General features: G+C 43.6%; 1 protein-coding gene across 2 annotated transcripts in view; it reads right to left on the bottom strand.

Annotated features, from left to right (window-relative positions):
• The window catches only part of Ttc8 (tetratricopeptide repeat domain 8), a 75,586-nt gene that overhangs the window by 34,561 nt on the left and 22,826 nt on the right, over positions 1-18,199 (bottom strand). Inside the window, exons 2-7 of one of the 2 annotated variants that reach the window (XM_029484921.2) lie at positions 11,740-11,769; positions 6,565-6,685; positions 5,363-5,426; positions 5,108-5,267; positions 4,815-4,904; positions 2,092-2,136 (exon numbers count right to left, since the gene is read on the bottom strand). In XM_029484921.2, the coding sequence (XP_029340781.1) occupies positions 2,092-2,136; positions 4,815-4,904; positions 5,108-5,267; positions 5,363-5,426; positions 6,565-6,685; positions 11,740-11,769 (510 nt within the window). The remainder of the gene's footprint in view (positions 1-2,091; positions 2,137-4,814; positions 4,905-5,107; positions 5,268-5,362; positions 5,427-6,564; positions 6,686-11,739; positions 11,770-18,199) is intronic. The other variant, XM_021178803.3, reaches the window with a different exon arrangement.

Below are 18,199 nucleotides of genomic sequence, written 5' to 3'. Positions count from 1 at the left end.
TGAATTTCTATTTCTAGGCCAATGTGAATGTAATCTGCTTGACATAAATATAAAGAGCTAAGACTTGGGTTGGCCTGCCTTCCTCTGCTCTGGATTTTAGGACTGACACAGTGGCTGGCACGCTCAGTAAATGAATTAATCTTCAAACAAAAACAAATAAACAAAAAAAAAAATTCCCAAGGGTATAAAGCCAGACATGATGGCTTGCACCTGTAACCCGAGGACTTGGCAGTAGAGGCAGGAGGAGTGAGGGTCTAAGGCAGCATATGCAGGAGGACTGAGGATCTAAGGCCGCAGAGGCAGGAGGACTGAGGGTCTAAGGCCAGTCTGGGCTATACAATGAGATCCTGTTTTGTACAAAAACAAAACCTTTTAAAACCAGCTTTGTGACAATTTAGTAATTAGAGATTTGCTCATCATCTGTAAATGGAGTAGGATTCAAGCAGTATTATATATCGTCCCACAGAAAATCTCTATGAGCTGTATAGTAAGTGAAACTACTGGCTTCTGTTTACAGAAACACACATGGTTTCTTGACAGGCTGACCTTAGGCTCCTCTGGTCCCTGTGTGATCGATCACACACCTGACTTCTCCATCACAGGTGAGCCATTCTTCTCCATACCCAGCCTAGGCTCTTAGATGCATAAACACACCCTACTCCTCAGAGCATGCAATGATGTCTCCACATAGAGAGCCTTCTGCTACTTAGAACACAAACCTCTTTGAGTCAGTATGCAGCTTTATAAAGTGATGAGCTGCCCTCACATCCTGTGCCTGCAAGCAAAGCTACGGTCCTCTCGGCATGCTTGGATGGCAGCTTTGACGTCTGTCTCCTTCCTTTGTCCACAATACCAAGTCTGTCATCAAGTTCAGTCACTTCTTTACACTGTCTCTTTGGTGCTCTCATTTTGAAAGATGAGTCTTCCTCAGCACTCATGCCATCCTCTGTTCAGGGTCTCTTCATTTCTTTTGTCTCGTCTCCATGAAACCCTGCTCACTGCAGGCATGGACTCTACTCCCTTGGCTACCTTCAGTTTGGCAACAGACTCTTGTTTTTGTCCTTCACCTGTAACCTGACTCTGTAGCTAAGAATAGTGTCAAACTCATGACTCTCCTGCTTCGGCCTCTCGAGTGCTGTAGTCACGGATGTGCACCTCCGCACCCAGGGACCGTTTCCATCAATTTTATTTCCCCCGTGCCAATGGACAGCTTCCAGAAGCGAGTGCAGTATCATGTTTTCATTAGCTCTCCCCAGACACTGAAGTGTGCCTGGCACACAGAAGAAAACAACGGAGGAAAGTTTTTTCCTGAATACCTGGCATGTGTTTTTCCTGGACTAATAAGAAAATGGGAATGGGGGGAACTGAGCAGTGGTGGTGCACATCTTTCATCCCAGCACTCTGGAGGCAGAGCCAGGGAGATCTCTGAGTTTGAAGTCCTGTCTACAGAGCAACTTTCAGGACAGCTAGGGCTATACAGAAAAAGCCTATCTTGAGAAGCCAAAAAAAAAAAAAAAAAAAGTATAGGATTGACTTCATTTGACTTAAACAACTTTGTGAGATTTATTCTCATTTACATAGAGCTTATATAAACTGAAACAAATTTGGAAAGCCACATGCAAATAACCTTAAACTTCATTACTGAGAAGTTACCATGAAAGTTACCGACTATTGGTAAAGCTAGGTGGTGAGTATCGGAGGCTCTTTATATTATTCTTTCTACTTCTGTGTATTTAAAACCTTCAGGGGCAAGAGGAGCAGAAGAAGGCAGAAAGGCATGCTGGTAAGCTGCGGTCTGAAGAAGGATGGACCAGTAATACTATTAGCATAAAGAATGCATTTTAACTGGCATTTGGTATTCTCAGTTATCTTACCCTCTAACAGGAGCCGCATAATCTATAAACCAGGCATAATAATTCTTATAATTTCTATATTTATACAAATGTCTTCACTGAAACTGAAGCTTTCAGTTCCTCCAATTTTTAATAATTCCATTTGTTTTTAAGGAAAGAAAATAGAACATTCCAAAACCTGAAGCCCCGAAGTCTAGAGAATAACAATGAGAGGAAATAACGTGAATGCATCACTTACCATCTTAACATCATTTTCATGGTGGAAAATATATTCAAATAAAGCCTGGGAAGGGAAAATGTCAAAGCGCACTCAGTTTTATCTGCACAGTTATTGTTATATGAAAACTCAAAACTTAGTTGACTCAAAAGCCCAGGATATTCTAAAGTGGTAGAAACTGGTAAGTAACAAGTGTGACTGTCATTTGTCATAATAACCCATTTTAAAATTCTCCAACTCATAATGGACACTTTTTGTACACATAATAAACTGGGAAGTTCAAAGAGATGAACTTTTTTTCTTCGTGTTATATATATCATTTTATTAGAACAAGACAGAATAAATTACTTATTTCCTGAATATAATTGTCACCAATGTTTCACCAAGTTTACATACTCTATATTGTAAAGATTATTACTTAATTTTGACACATGAGAAATTGGGTATTCCTTTTGAAATGACATGGAATATAATTAAGTAGAATTTTCTGCTTAATTTTTGTTTGTTTGTTAGTTTGTTTGGCTTTTTTGTTGTTTTTTTGCGGGTTTGTGGTTTTTTTGTTTGTTTTTTTTTTTGGTTTGGTTGCTTGGCTTTGGTTTTTTTCGAGACAATTTTTCTCTGTGTAGCCCTGGCTGTCCTAGAACTCACTTTGTAGACCAGGCTAGCCTTGAACCCAGAAATTTGCCTGCCTGCCTCTGCCTCCCCAGTGCTGGCACGTGCCACCATCGCCCAGATTATAGATTAATTTTTCAAGCCATCCCCTCAGGTGTCTGTCTGTCTTTTTGTTTGTTTGGTTTTATTCACTTTTATATCTCCTCCTTCCTGTGTGACTTATTCCAAGCTATTTCCCCAAGGGATTTGTGGTTTTGTTTTATTTCATTTTTCTTTTAGGGGCTGTGTATAAATACATGGAAGCCAGTCAGAGAACAACATCAGCTGCTGCTGCTAATCAAGCACACATTTGTGCGTGTGTTCGTGCCTGGCGGCAGGGGTGGGACAGGGTGGGTTGGGGAGGGAAGGCCTGTTTGCACATGGAGGCCAGAGGAAAGCATCGGGAGTTCTGCACTGTCACTCTGTCAGTTCCTCTGAACAGAGTCTCCTCTCCTTGAACTTGGGGCTCATGTTTTTCTTGACTAAGATGGAAGCCACCAAGCCCTGGCCACCCTCCTGTCCCCATGCACCTCAGAACGGCAGTTAGGTGTGTGAGTGGGACACCTAGCTTATTCTGCCGGTGCTGGATCTAAATTCCACTCCTCGTGGCTTGCAGCAAGTAGTCTTAGCCACTGTGTCATCTCTCCAGCCCACCCTGTGTTTTAGGACAGAGTCTCACTGGCCTGGGGCTCACTGACTGGTTAGGTGCTGGTCAACCAGCCACATAGCCTAGTTGCATTTCTGTGGATGTGGCAATATATCCTGACAAAAAGCAAGTTAGGAAGGAAAGGCATTTATTTAACTTACATTTTAAGGTTAAGTGCATCATTGCAGGAAAGTGGGGGCACAAACTAAAAACATTGGATTCATAATCAAGAATGGAGAAAAAGATAAAACACATGGATCCTTGCTTGCTCTCAGCAAGATATCTCCTCTCTTAAGACTGTTGAGGATGCTATGCCTAAGGAATGGTGCTGCCCATAATGGGCTGGTTGGGTCTTCCTACATCAATGAACAAGTCAAGCAAACCCATAAAGATATGACCACAGTCAACCTGATCTAAATAATTCCTCATTACGACTCTCTTCTATGAGATTCTAAATTTTGCCTAGCTGATAATTAAAACTAACCACCATACCACCATACCCAGTTTTTTTAAAAAAAAAACATTATTTATCTGTTTGTTTGTTTACTTATGTGTGCACAAACGCATGCATGTATACATACATACACATGAATGTCACAGCACAAATGAAAAGGTCAGAGGATAACCTAGGGAAGTCATTTCTCTCCTTCTACCATGTGGGTCCAGGGAACTGAGTCCAGGTCATCAATGTTGCTGGCATGCAGCTGTTCCCACTGAGCCGTCTGACTGGTCCATAGTCAGCATTTTTATGTTATCCCTGCGAGCAAACTCAGACCGCTGTCCTTGTGAAGCAAGCACTTTGCCAACTGAGCAGTGTCTCCTAAGGCCTCCCACGCCCTAGTTCTTCATATTGGAAAAGACCTGAACGGCTTCCATTACATTTTTCTAATTTCTCTAGTTTCCTTTTCTTCTTTCCACTCTCCTTGGCTCTGCTTCTTTATCCACCTGCTCTCTCAGCCCCTAATTTCCTCTTTAATTTAAGGGAATATGCTGAGTGATGAGAATGTTTAAGGTAGTTGCTATGTTGGCTGCTGTCTGGTTGAGTAATACTGAGAGCCTACTTAATTACTAACTATGCATACATATATTTTCCATCTTTTTGACAGTCCTTAAATCACACAAGAATTGAAAATGATTTTTCTAGAAACAGTCCAAGCTGAAAAACAAACATATACACATGCAGACAGTGTCAAGCTTCGTTCTACAAAGATGATACTGCCTCTCTGCGTTCTGTGTGGTACAATTATTATTGTTATCCAGGGGGAAAGATTGCCTATAATAAATATGTATGTACTTACTTCTGGTCAACTGTACTTAATTCAAGACAAAAAGAATTGTTACATGTTACACTAACTGAAATCTCTTTACATGTGACACTAACACTGTTTTGACATCTATCATTTCTTGTATCATTACTTCATAACTTAGAATCTTTTGAAGCACATACCTTTGCCAACTTAGGTTTCTGGGAATATTTTGTTAAATTCAGTCTAGATAAATTTATAAATGGTCCATCGGGACTTGTAAGCATGGAAGCCTGAGAGAGAAAAGAAAGAACAAGAAACTGAAAACCTTGTCTTGGAACATAGAGTTTCGTATGCATGAAGATTATAATGGATTATAGAAATTATAAAGCAACAGAATTACTTCAAAATTTCCATCTAATTTTCTACTACAATACTAGAGAAGCATAAAGTTACTTGGGTAATACGAGGTTCTGGGAAAGTTGACAGAACTTACAGTCCCCAGTCTGACGAATCTTCCAGATGAGCTAGTGATAGGTCGTGCTGTGTAGGCAGTTCTGGGTGTTCTGATGGCCTGTTCCATTGTACCTGGTCTTCCACTCTGTGTGCTGGGCCGAAGGAAACCTGTTATGGGTCTTCCAGCTTGAGTGATTGGCCTGTGGAGATCAACAGTTGTTATAACACAAACAAGATCAATTAAGGATATGGTCTGGTCAGGATTTGAAAACAGGAATGAAACTACAATACAGACCTGACAGCTTGAGTCGGTCCTCCTGTTTGGTTAGTGCCAGGGAGCTTCAAAGATGTGCCAGGGCCTACAAGATGGGATGATAATCAATTTATGTATTACTTATGAATCTTTAGAAACTCTTAGTGATCTAATTTTCAGACTTGTGCTGGCCTGGGAAAGAAGACATCACTAATAGGAAACGCATTGAGGAAATGTGACTGAGACTCAGCTTCAGTGAGATTTTACTGCTCTACTTTGTGGCCGGAACCTGGGAGCGTGGGGAGACTAAAGTCCCACGCACTAGCCAACTTTATTCAGAGCATCAGACAGTTTATACTCAGGATAAGAAGAATCACATGAGTAAGATGTTCAACCACAAGGATAAGCCACACGTGTTTCTCCTTAGAGGCATATAAATAACGTCAGCGGACGCAGACTCACTCCTATGCGCTATCCCTGGGAGGAGCGTGAAAACACATTCAAACAACAATGCTGTGTTTGAAGAAACTGAGGTCAGCAGACTCTTGTCCTGTTTCCTTGGTGTTTTCTCACAAGCACTTGGAGTTCTAACATGACTCCATTCTTGACTGTGATCCAGCAAGTGAGCACATATAACGGGATGTGTGCTAGCTTCTTCACAAGGAGTCTATAAGGCACGTTTAGTGTAGTACAAGCCATTTACTGGAGGCTCAAGGAATTAACAGGTCATTCTTTTTTTTTTTTTTTTTTGGTTTTTCGAGACAGGGTTTCTCTGTGTAGCCCTGGCTGTCCTGGCACTCACTTTGTAGACCAGGCTGGCCTCGAACTCAGAAATCCGCCTGCCTCTGCCTCCCGAGTGCTGGGATTAAAGGCGTGCGCCACCACGCCCAGCTAACAGGTCATTCTATTAGCAGAGCATGCACTAAGATTCAAAACTAGCACACCTTAAGAGTTTAAATCAATGGATCTAGACCCAAAAGTTAATTATTTTTCATACAGATATCTCCAAGCAAAAGGTTATGTCTAGAGTTTATATATTTTAGCAAGCCAACAAGGAAAAGAAGATCTTAACAACTAATAAATTACCAGCAAGCCACCATATATTATGGCCATTCTCTGATACTACTCATATCATGACCCTGACTTGGACTCTAAGGCAGTCTCATATGTGCTTATAAAAATTATAAAAGGTATGTGCACACATATTCGTCTTTCACGGTCTATGTCTCCTTTCGCTGACTTACGTGGGACCTGAGCAATAGCGTTTTCATCCAGAATCATTTCAGCAATTCCTTCCTGATCCACATCAATCTCATCTAGGTACACCATCTCTGTCAGCGCCCGCGCTTTCAAAATCCACGCCGCCTAAAAACGCACGGAAAAACAAGATTCGGTCAAATAACAGTAGGGATCTTCCACAGTTGACCAAGCCCAGACCTGCTTGTTAGTATACTCTGCAGTCTGCTTCAGGACCCTGATGTCAAGGAAGTCCTCCCAGGTCTCCAACCCTCCGACATCCTCTCGACTTCCTTACCGTCTTCCCTGTATGCTTCTGATCTTCTACACTGACCATATTTGACAAATACTGTGATCATCTTGGCATGTGTACACAAGCATTTCAGCCTTGTGCGCTCCTGAAATTTCTAGACCTTTAGTTTTTTTATACATAATTGGGAGTTCAGGAAATGTAGGTTGACTTAAGCTAAGATCCAATAGCTAAGATTTCTCTGGAGTTCCAGTCACTACTCCAGCCCTGTAATTCTGTGGTACGGTCAGGAGAGAGCCTGCTGAAGAGAATGGAGAAGGAAAGGTAACTAAAGGATCTAATCCAAAGTCATCACTGGCTTTGCTGGAGCCCAAGGAGGGCATCGTGAAGGTGAACACATTTAACTTTCCTGTCAAACACATGAAATTGCTTTCCTGAAAAACTTGTCCTCTCTGCTTTTTTTCCAGAATAAAAGCCAAGAGTGATGAGGCTCAGTGTCCCTTGCACAATCTGAGAAGCATGCAGGTCTGGAAGTGGCAGTGTAGACCTAACTCTACAGCCTACAAGCAATGGAGACAGGGAAGTCTGGGGGAGGGACAGAGGCTCCGTACGCCAGGAATCTGGGTATAAAGAAGGCTGAATGAAGCCAAGGGAGCCAAAGCAGAAAAAGGTGAGAGCCAAAGAAAGTCTGCAAAGTCCTGACGAATACCCAACTTTATCCAGTTGGTCTGTTTATTGAAGACCTCAGGCTAGCTCTGGGTAGGAAACAAGATCACAACATGGATCCTAACACACCATCATCTAATGGATTAAATCACGAAGCACAGCAGTGTGTGCTAAAAAAAAAAAAAAAATAGGTTTGTTAGAACTGTTGAAAAAAAGGGAAGAGAAATAAGGAAGGAAGGAGGGAAGGAGGGAAACAGAAAGGCAGGCCAGGACAGTGGTGTATGTCTACAAACCCAACCCTTGTGAGTTCCCCGTGACTACACAGCAAGTTCAAGCCCATAATACAAAATGTTGTCTTGAAACAGTGATTATAGTAATACTAATAATGAAGGCTTCAGCTCTGTGGCCAGAAAAAAAGTGGCTCACAATGTGTTTGGAAACTCACAATAAGTTGTTGCTATGCTGGAGAATTTGTCTAGACCAAGAGACCAGTCAGAGGGCACATGTGCCCAGTGAGATTTAGGAATTTCCATTCTGACACCGAGGAGCCAATAAAGTTTATGGGTCGTGATTTGGAATAACTTAAATCTTTCTCAGCCAGTCTGCTTCCCTCCCTGACCTACCCAAACCCCCACCCCCAGTTTATGTAGCCCAGGATGGCCTTGAACTCTAGACCCCCTGATTTAGCCTTCCGGGTGCTGGAATTATAGGCATGCACACCATATTCATATTAAATCAAACTTTTTAAAAGCCAGGTTTTTATACTAGGTATCATTTACAGACTTAGCCATTAAACACCTATGAAGATATTTTAACTAGTTTTGAGTTGTTACTATTTTACTGTCCACTCTGTTTTGCTAGCCATCTAGCTCCCTACTAACCTCTCAGTGTTACGAGGATGTAAATTTTCTATGCTGAGCTAATCAAACGTAGGGAAGCGAATCCATCATTCTTCCCTGCCCCCAGTAAATAGATAAAGTACATCAGAAGTCAGGTAGGAACATCGACTTTTTTATTCTCTATGAATTCAGTCTTTATAAAAGATCCGACCGTGTTGATTTTATGCCTCAGATTGCTTTTCATGTAGGTCTACGAAAGCTTTTGTGAGTTTGCACCAGAAAAGCCATTGAGTTCTCCGAGGTTAGCAGGCCGTTCTACGGAAGGCTGGACGATAATGCTGGATGAAATGCAGATAATGAAGGCCTGGCTCAGGAAATTTAAAGTGAAGTTTAAGTCAGTTCAAATATTCTTATCAGGGCTGTTTGTGTGATACATTTGGATTCCGAATCTGTGGAATGGAAAACCTCGTGTTAGTGGGACAATATATGTTGGTCATCTGAGGCTGAAAAATCAGTTGTGGTTAATATGAGAAGAACAGCACCATGGAGATGAAATCTTCTGAGACCCAGACGCTGTGGTCCATGGAAGGCAAAGGCTGCATCCCAGACTTGGTAACGTGGAACCTTACACATCGTCCTGGTTTTAAAGGCTTGAAGGGGTTATAGAAAGAATATGAGATTGGCACTGTATGGCAGGACGCGGGTCTCCCCGAGGAGAGGCTTTGTGAAGATGCAGCCTCAGTCTGCAGTGGAGGCCCGTGGTGTGCAGCCTATAAGAAAAGCTGTGTGTGCTAGTTAGTGGTGGCAAAGCTACAGAGGCGGGGTTGCCGAAGACCTCTGCAGCCCTGAAGATCATGAGTGAATTCTGGGTGATGGGCACTGAGTGATTTATACCATTGGGAGTTGGCTTTTACTTTAATCTGTTTGTTACCATATCCTGGTTCCTTCCTCCGTCTTAGAATAAGGAACCGTATGTTACAGTCAATAGACTTTGAAATTTTGAAAGAAACTGTAGAGACTTTGAAAGTTTTAAAGTACTGTGGCATTTTTAAAGTTAAGCTGTGTTTTATATTGTGATATTAACATGAGATTTTGGGATAGATAAGAAAGACAGGTTATGGTTGGACATTGATATGCTTGTGTTTATTCTCTTCTTAAGCTGATAAAGGGTGAACTGTGATTATTATCGGCCTATGGGCATGTCTGGGGAGGCATTTTCTTGATTAATAATTAATATGGGCACCTAGCACCCTATATGCAGTGCCTTCCCTGGGCAGGTGGTCCTGGGCTGTATAAAAAGCAATTGAGCAAACCATAGAGAACAAGCCAGTGAGTAGCATCCCTCCATGGCCTCTGCTCCAGATCCTGCCTGCAGGTTCCTGTCCTGAGTTCCTGCCTTGGTTCCCATCAATGATGAACTGTGAATTTAAAGTGTAAGATGAAATAAGCCCCGTCCTCCCCAAGTTCATTTTGGTTATGGTGTTTATCTCAGCATCAGATACCAAACTAGAACACAAACTCAAACCATTATTGGATTTAAATTTTTAGAAAAATCAATCTTCCTGATTTTTTTTATGTCCTAACAAAAAAGTGACCTTGAAAAATCGCATAACACTGCTTGATTATACAGCAGAGTATGTTCAAAAAAATCACTCCTAGCAATGTGAACAGTTCTTGAGATTTTAATGAAAACAGCAGATGGGGCTTTGGCTTAAAAAAAAAAATTTTTTTTGGGAAATAAGCCGAATATGTTTTATAGTCCTAAAATCCTCTGTATATTAAAAAAAAAAAAGGAAGCATGATCAAGCACACACACAGTAATCTCTAATTTTCCCTTAAATCTGAATAAAACTACAAATTTATTTTATATGCTATGTCCAGCTTTTTTTTTTAAAGTTGCTTATATCCATGACTATATCTGTATTACAAATTCTATAACCAGTTTCTCCCCATCTAAGTGAGAGGTCACCATGCTGGTTTATTTCCCTGCGATTCTTAGACAACTTCAAATGACTCATGTTGGCCATAGTCACTTTCTCTCAGACCCTCCCCTCCTGACTTTATGTTCTCTTCTCTTTTCCTCGTCCATGCTGCACGAGTCCATCCACTGGAGCACAGCCAACCTACCAGGGGCCACCTAGTCTATTCCTCTGCTGAGATAAATCTCTAAAGCACTGTTCTCCAGGCACAGGCCTGTCAGCTGACATCAAGAAAGTGCTGACTTATGTGTTCAACCTTTTATAAGGTGAACCCAATTTCACTCAACTAGCTGGGAAAAAAATGTGTCTGTACTATTCTCTTCTTAATGTAATAAGAATAAGTAATGCAAGGCCAACAGGTGAAGGCATGTGAGAAATAGTTTTTGATTAATATAGTAAGTCAACCAAGAGAATAATCTTTCTGATATAGTTTTGGTTATCACAAAACTATCAAAAACTGATAGTGTCACTTGACAGTCTGCCTGTAAAATGAAATTCTAGGCACAATATATTATGTTGTTATTGTGAGGCCTTTTTAGAGTTTGGTTATGAGCTATCTCCAAATGTTTGTGTATAGAAGAAGTCTTCTCTCCAGCTAGTGGCACTACTGAGAGATGACCACATCACAAGGGTATTAATCTCATCAATAGATTACTCCACAATGTCTTCATGGCTGGACTATTAGGACTCATTTACATACTACTGCTAGCACTGTATCTCATTTAGCAGGGCAAATGTGCATAGCAATATCTAAGCTTTCTGACTTGCTACTGTCTGTACCTCATCTTTCTCCAGACTCAATAGGAACCTTCTGGACTAAAAACTTCTCTGGTTAGTTATTATCCTCTACAGCTAGTTCCTAAACCAAATCTCCTCTGTTCCAGGGCTTCCGTCTGACTCAGTCTCTTGTTTCTTACCTAGTTGGCCACTCTCTGTGTCATTGCTAACCAACTAGTTACGGCAATCTGTCCACTCTTCCTTCCTTCCTTCCTTCCTTCCTTCTTCACTGAGACAGCTTTGTCTTCCCTGATGGAGCCCAAGTCAGTTAGAAAGCGAGCAATGTGGGACCAATGTAGTCAAACACTGCTGCTGTCCAGCACAGTTTTGCAGGTACTTGTGGCTCTGCTGACAGCCCAGCTCCCTCTAAAGTCTGATACTGCTATGATATGCTGTTTCTTCTTCTCCCCATCCTAGCCAATCTTGGCAACCGTTACTGAAGCCCCAAGCCTCAGTAAGCAGTTCACACTAGTTCTACAAGGCTGGTCATGTAGATAAAAGCTTTAGGGATATGAAAGTTTATTTACACAATAAAGAACAGAACAGCTGGTAGATGCAGCTAAGTTTCTAATACTATGAGCGGATATGCAGCACATTTTTCAGTCTTCAGTAGCAAATAAGCGACAGCAACTAAGCTACTCTCTAAGCCATAGTTTGCAGCTAACTTTTTACCTGAGACACTGGCAAATCGGGAGCTGGTTCCTGGAGAGCGTTAAGAAAGTTGTAAACATTTTTAAGACATGCAATTTCTGAAGACAAAAGTCTTAATGAGTATTATTCAATAAAAATCCAAATAGTAAATGTATGTGTGCACATGTGTAGCATATGCATGGGTGTGGCTCATTTTGCCAGTGCACATGGCAGGAGGAGAAAGGTCAACTCTGAATATCTTCCTTAATGGCTCTTCATCGACTTTTCGAGACAAGGTCTCTCACTCAACCTAGAGTTTGCAAGTCAGCTAGCGTGGCTGGTTAACAAGCCCTGTCTCTGCCCACGACCTAGTGCTGGGGTTACCCACATATACTGCCTCAGCAAGCCTTTACTGCATGAGGATTCGAATGCAGGTCTTCATGCTTGCATGGGGAGTACTCTAGCCATGTCCCCAGACCTGCAGGGAGTAGCTGTAATCTTCCAGAAGTGCCCTCAGAGGTTCATAAAACATAATATACACAGAAAAATGCTACTTTCTGTTGTCAGAAAATTCTCCTTAATCTTATTCAGAATATCAAAAAAAAAGGTCTCTCAATAACTTGTTTAAAGAAGTCACTACAAAGCCCATGAGATGGCTGAGTGAGTGTGTAAGGCATTTGCCAACAAGCCATTTGGGATGGGGTCCAAGACTAAATACAGAGGCAAAGGAGAGAGCCAGCTGAGCCCTGACATTCTCCTTTCTCTGATTCTTTAGTGCCACAGATTAAATAACCCTGCCATCACATCTTCTCTGCCATGGTGGACTGCCTTCCTCTGAACCATGGACCAAAATAAACCATTGTCCCGCTTAGTTGCTCCTGGTTAGTACTTGGTACCGGCAATGAGAACGAAGTGACCAACACAGTCCTACAAAAGTTTCAGTGACCCAAGAGCACTTTCTTGCCAGCTTACTGGGGATTTAAATTTTCCTAAGCTCTAGAGATGACAAGGCAGGCTGAGGAGTAACTAAGGCTCAGATGAGAGGCGAGATGTTCATCCAGCTATGCACCAGCACCCGGGTTCCTGACTAGAACTTCAAGAAGTAAAAAACTAAAGCAAGTTCATAATAGCTACAGGGCAGGATCCATACAGCGCTGAGTGGGAAAGACCAACAACTGGCAAGTGCAGACAGTGTTTTTGTTGTTGTTGTTTGTTTGTTTGTTTTGGTTTTTTCTGGTTTTTGTTTTTCGAGGCAGGGTTTCTCTGTGTAGCCGTGGCTGACCTGGAACTCACTCTGTAGACCAGGCTGGCCTTGAACTCAGAAATCTGCCTGCCTCCGCCTCCCAAGTGCTGGGATTAAAGGCGTGCGCCACCGCCGCCTGGCCAGACAGTGTTTGACAAGGAGAAGCAAGCAGCTAACGGAAAAAGAAGCCAAAACACAGTGCCAAGGCTGCATAATTGTTATTCTCCCAACAGTAGTTAGATTCCTCCAGTGGCCCAAACAGGAGCCACCAATTCAAGCCTCATGGGGCTCTGCTCACTGACAAAGGACTTTGTGATCTTGAAAGAGTTAATTACTGGACACCTGAACTCTCCATGAACTCTTCAGCTCAGAGTTCTCTTACCCCTCCCATCCAGAGATAGTTCCCGGAGCACTCCTGAACTTTTTACCCCAAGGTACCCCCTCCCAATTGGAAACTGCTCCAGGAACATTTTTTAGATAAGGGGTCTCCTGGAAAAAACCTAGTCCTACCCCTCCCAACTGAAGACTATGCCAAGAACATTTTTGAGATAGGGGCCTCCTGGTAATGTTCCAATAGATCAAGTACATTGCCAAAATATAGGACACGACCCCTTGGTTATGTAAAGCCCCTTGGCAGAACACCTTGGTGACGTAAAACTTGTACTTTTCCCTTGGCTATTTCCTATAAAAGCCTGTGAAAAGTTTGGGCTAATTGCCGAATCTCCTCTGCACCTTGCAGGCTGCATGAGATCCGACCCCAGATATCTGGTATATGTGCTTTCTGTCTGCTTTCTTGTCGTTGCTGTATTAAATCTTGCTCTCTATACATCTTAAGTACCGGTCTCAGTGTCTTCTTGGGTGCGCGGCTGACCCGAGGCTTGAGTGGGTGCCTCCCTTTGGGAGTTTTGGAGTCTTTCATTTGGTGCATTGGCCGGGAATCAGCGCGTCTACCCAGAAGTCCTGGACCCACTCAGAAGTAAGATTTACTGTTCTGCTTTGGTCTGGTGTCTGTGTTCTGTTAATTTCTGAGAGGCCAGGAAGGCCATTCTGTATGAGCGATCGCTGTTCTGGTTTTGCGTGACGCTCTGTGCTCAGTAAGAGCACCAGAGATCGCACTCCGGGAGGGAATGCGAAGTGGGTAAGAGTAGACGTGCTCAGGTGCCCACCGTCCGATCTGCCCCTGGGAGACGTCCCAGGTGAGATAGGGGAGGACCAAGGACGCTTGGTGGACCCCACTGGAGACCAGGAAGGTCTCAATCTGTCGGCCTTGGAGAGGCCATCTGATTCTGTAAGTTGCCTGTAGTGTCTCAAGTCTTGTGTCTGCTTTTGTCGTGTCTGCTATTATTCTAGAAATGGGACAATCTGCTGGGTGTGTAGGTGTGGAACTGCTGCATTTGTGTATTCTGAGATTGTGGGTTTATTCTGGCAGTGGCTGTGAGAGGACGACTGTCTATGGCCTCACAATCTGCACCCCAAAAAGATGTTCCAAGGGAGACCCTGGAAGGAGTGCCCAGGGTACAGAACAGTCAAAAAGACCTGGCTGTTGCCTGGCAGAGTAAAAGAGAGAGAGAGTGTTCTCTCTGCCAGAGCGGGAGTGGATGTGGAATCCCACCCCTATCAGGAAAAGGAGTCAATGTGAAATCCGACCCCGTCAGAAAATAGTGTTTGGCTGGTTGTGTAAGTCCAGGCGTGGACGAGTGTGCTTGTTTGTGGCCACATGACAGACTGTGTGTGTGTATGTGTGTGTTAACCCTTTGTCGACTGTAGACTTGGACTGACGTCAGGACAGAATTAGTCAGCAATGGTTTTAAAAAGGAAAAAAAAAAAAAAAAAAGGAGAAAAAGAACCATCAGGCCGGCCTTGCTGCGGGGCCATCGTGGGGCAAGACCGGCTGCCACCGGCCGACAGGGGCAGCGCACGGTCCGCACTCGGCTGGGGAGCCCCAGGCTGTTCAAAAGAGAATCTAGATGCAAAGCCGGCTTTGGCGGCGCAGTTATGCTGGTGGTGAGTGCGGCCGCCTGCCGGTCCCGGAGTGGCCGTGAAGCCTGCCACAGCTGGGGAGGGGCCGACTACAGCCGCCGTCCCTCCTTTGGCCCCCCCAGAGTCTACCCGCACTCCCTTGTGCCTGCCTGACTGCGTGCTCCCTTCCCAAAGACAGTGCAGAGAGCACAGGGCGTCTATCAGGTAGTTAAATAGTTAAATTGCTGCCTCTGCCTGCCTGCCAGCGTTTGTTTGCCACTCCCAGGAGTTTACACCGCATTCCGGCGCGCAGCGGAGACTCCGCTCTGGGCTCTTCGCATCAAAGGGTTTGTTTTCAGCCTTTGCCTGCCTCTTGGGTGGGAGAAAGGCTCATTCTCCTGCCCCCTGTATCCTGTCTCTTGTAAACAGAAAAAATTGTGTTCATTTTGAAATATCAGTGGTCTGATGTGAAAACTGCACTCCCTTCTCTGCCCCATGTGTTTTCTCTTCTCAGGCACTGCCCTGAGCTGTGTGAGTTTGTTCTAAGCTCCGGTGAGGGAGACATACAAGGTAAGGAGCACCTGACTGCCAGGCTCTGTTGAGGGTCTCATGTCTGTGGGACTAGAAAATGTCCCATCGATCTGACCTAGGTTATGAAAAGTTACAAAAGTTAAGTGACAGAATATAGATGTAATAATTAGATCCATTGCAGTTAAGAAACAGGAGCAAAGAGAGATAAATGACAAAGATTAGAACTTAGCACAGTGATACTTGCTAATAATACTAGCACTTAGAGATGATCTGTAAGAAATAAGGAGTCAGAAAATTTTTAAAAGAAGATAAGAGAAATAAAATGCTGGTCACAAGAGTTAGGGAAGCAAGAAAACTTAGTACCTGGCAACAAAAAAAGAAAGCTTTTGGCTAAAGATCAGAGTGTTTGCTGTTGAAAAAGAAGAACACTGGGTGAGAGACTGTCCTAACAAAAAGAAGAGCCCCCCCTCAAGACAAAACCCTTCACCTGTTTGTGGCTGAAAGTAAAGAGATAGCAGAAGGGGTGCTAACACAGAAGCTGAGTCCTTAAAAGAGACTGTGTTTTCATATTCCTCCACTAACCAATGCAAAGCAAGTTTAAAAGGTTCCTGGACACTGCAGGCCTTTGCAGACTGTGGATTCCAGGTTTTGCTGAATTAAAAAGATAAACAGCCCCTCGTATAAGAAATAAAGAACAACCTTGGATGGCCTTAGATGCTATTGAGACTGCCCTAATGTTGTCCCCAACTTTGGGACTCCTAAATGTGACTGAGAACAAAAATATTGCTAAAGAGGTTCTTACTCAGAAATTGGGACCCTAAAAGACCAGTGGCACTTGAAAAATTAGACCTGGTGACTGAGGGATGGCCTGCTTGTCTGCACATAGTGGCTTCTGGTCAGAGACACATGATTCAATTGTTTCCCTGGCTGATGGACACATTATTAGAGCTTTTTGTTGACAGAATAAGACCTACTCATCACTCTGACATTCTGGCAGAAGGAACTTTGGCTCAGAAGGTTGAACTCCTGGCGCTAACCCAAGCCCTGCGGTTGGCTGAAGGCAGAGACATCAAAGACAAAGAAAAAATTCTGGCCCTCCTAGAAGCTCCTGAATGAACTGGGTGAGTTGGGATATCGGGTATCGGCTAAGAAAGCTCAGTTATGTCGTACCGAGGTGCCGAGACGACGAAAAGCGGTGGCTCACCGAGGCCAGAAAAAAGACTGTGATGCTGATCCCAACCCCCACCACCCCGCGCCAAGTACGTGAGTTTCTGGGAACGGTGGGCTTTTACAGACTCTGGACTAAAGAAAAAGTCCCATTCACCTGGACTGAGGAACACCAAAAAGCCTTTGACAGCATAAAGGCAGTCTTGCTTGCAGCCCCCGCTCTGGCTTTGCCAGATCTGACTAAGCCTTTTACCCTACACGGATGGCAGTAGCCTCATGGTTAAAGGTAAGCGGAAGGCGGGGACAGCAGTGCAGCAGTGGACAAAAAGCAGGTGATCTAGGCCAGCAGCCTCCCTAAAGAGACTTCAGCCCAAAAAGCTGAACTTGTGGTTTTGATACAAGCTTTATAAATGACACTGACAGCGGGTATGCTTTTGCCACTGTATGGAACAATATGCAGACAAAGAAAGCTGTTGACATCTGCAGAAAAAGACGTTCTCAATATGGATAAATGATACTGCTCACATAGTCATCAAGAAGACTATTAAAGAAAATTTTTTTCCAAGGTTCAGAGTGCCAAAAGCAATAGTTGCCCAGGTAAGTCAGGGTGTGGCCAAGCATTTAGAGGTCAAATAAAAATTACATTGTGTGTATAGACCTCAGAGCTCAGGATAGATAAAAATTAGTTTAAAACTCTAAGACGGACCTTGACAAAATTAATCGTGGAGACTGGCATGGACTTGGTGTTCCTTCCCTATGTCCTATCTCTTGATTCAGTTTTACTCTGTTTAAGATCCTTTATGAAACTCCTATGCCCATCATAGTCTCAAATGATGTGTTTAAACCTATGTTGTTAATAATGCTCTGTATGCTAAGTTAAAAGGGCTTGCAGGTGATACAGAAAAAAGTCTGGTCACAACTGGTTACAGTGAACGAGCTGGATATCCCAAGGACATCTCACCAGTTCCAGCCAGAGATCTGATCTACGTGCACCTGCGTCATGCCCAGACCCTAACTAAATTAGTTATTGAGACTGGCGGTAAAGACTGGGTGACCCTCCTTCCCTTTGTGCTTCTCAGAGTCCGAAACACACCTGGACGTTTTACTTCTTTGACTGAGTCTAGCAGGATATTGGATCCCTGTGTTGACTCTTTCTCACCCTCTGCTCTGTTTACCCATTTAAAGGCCTTGGAGGTTGTCAGAACACAGATCTGGGACCAGATCAAAGAAGCTCATGCACCTGAGACTACAGCAGTTCGGTCCTTGTCAGATGACATCGCACCGGCACTCTTGAGCCTCGGTGGAAAGGACCATATCTGATACTGTTAACAACTCCATGCCTCCCACGTCAAGAAGGCTCCTAGCCAGGGTAGAGGCAACCATGAAGACAACTGGACGGTGGCAACTACTGACAATCCTCTTAAACTTCGTTTGTGTCGTGGGGGCCACCCTAAGCCTAGGGAACGACAACCCTCTTGCCCCGATTCAACAGTCATGGGAAGTGCTTAATGGGGAGGGAAACATTGTATGGGCAATCACTGCAGCACATCCCCCTTGGACTTGGTGGCCTGATCTCACACCTGACATTTGTAAGTTAGTAGC

Source organism: Mus caroli, unplaced genomic scaffold (assembly GCF_978045245.1).
Source record: "Mus caroli unplaced genomic scaffold, Mus_caroli_1 scaffold_14, whole genome shotgun sequence".
Taxonomy (NCBI): domain Eukaryota; kingdom Metazoa; phylum Chordata; class Mammalia; order Rodentia; family Muridae; genus Mus; species Mus caroli.
Note: the sequence above shows the minus strand (reverse complement) of the source record. Positions and strands in the feature narration are given on the sequence as shown.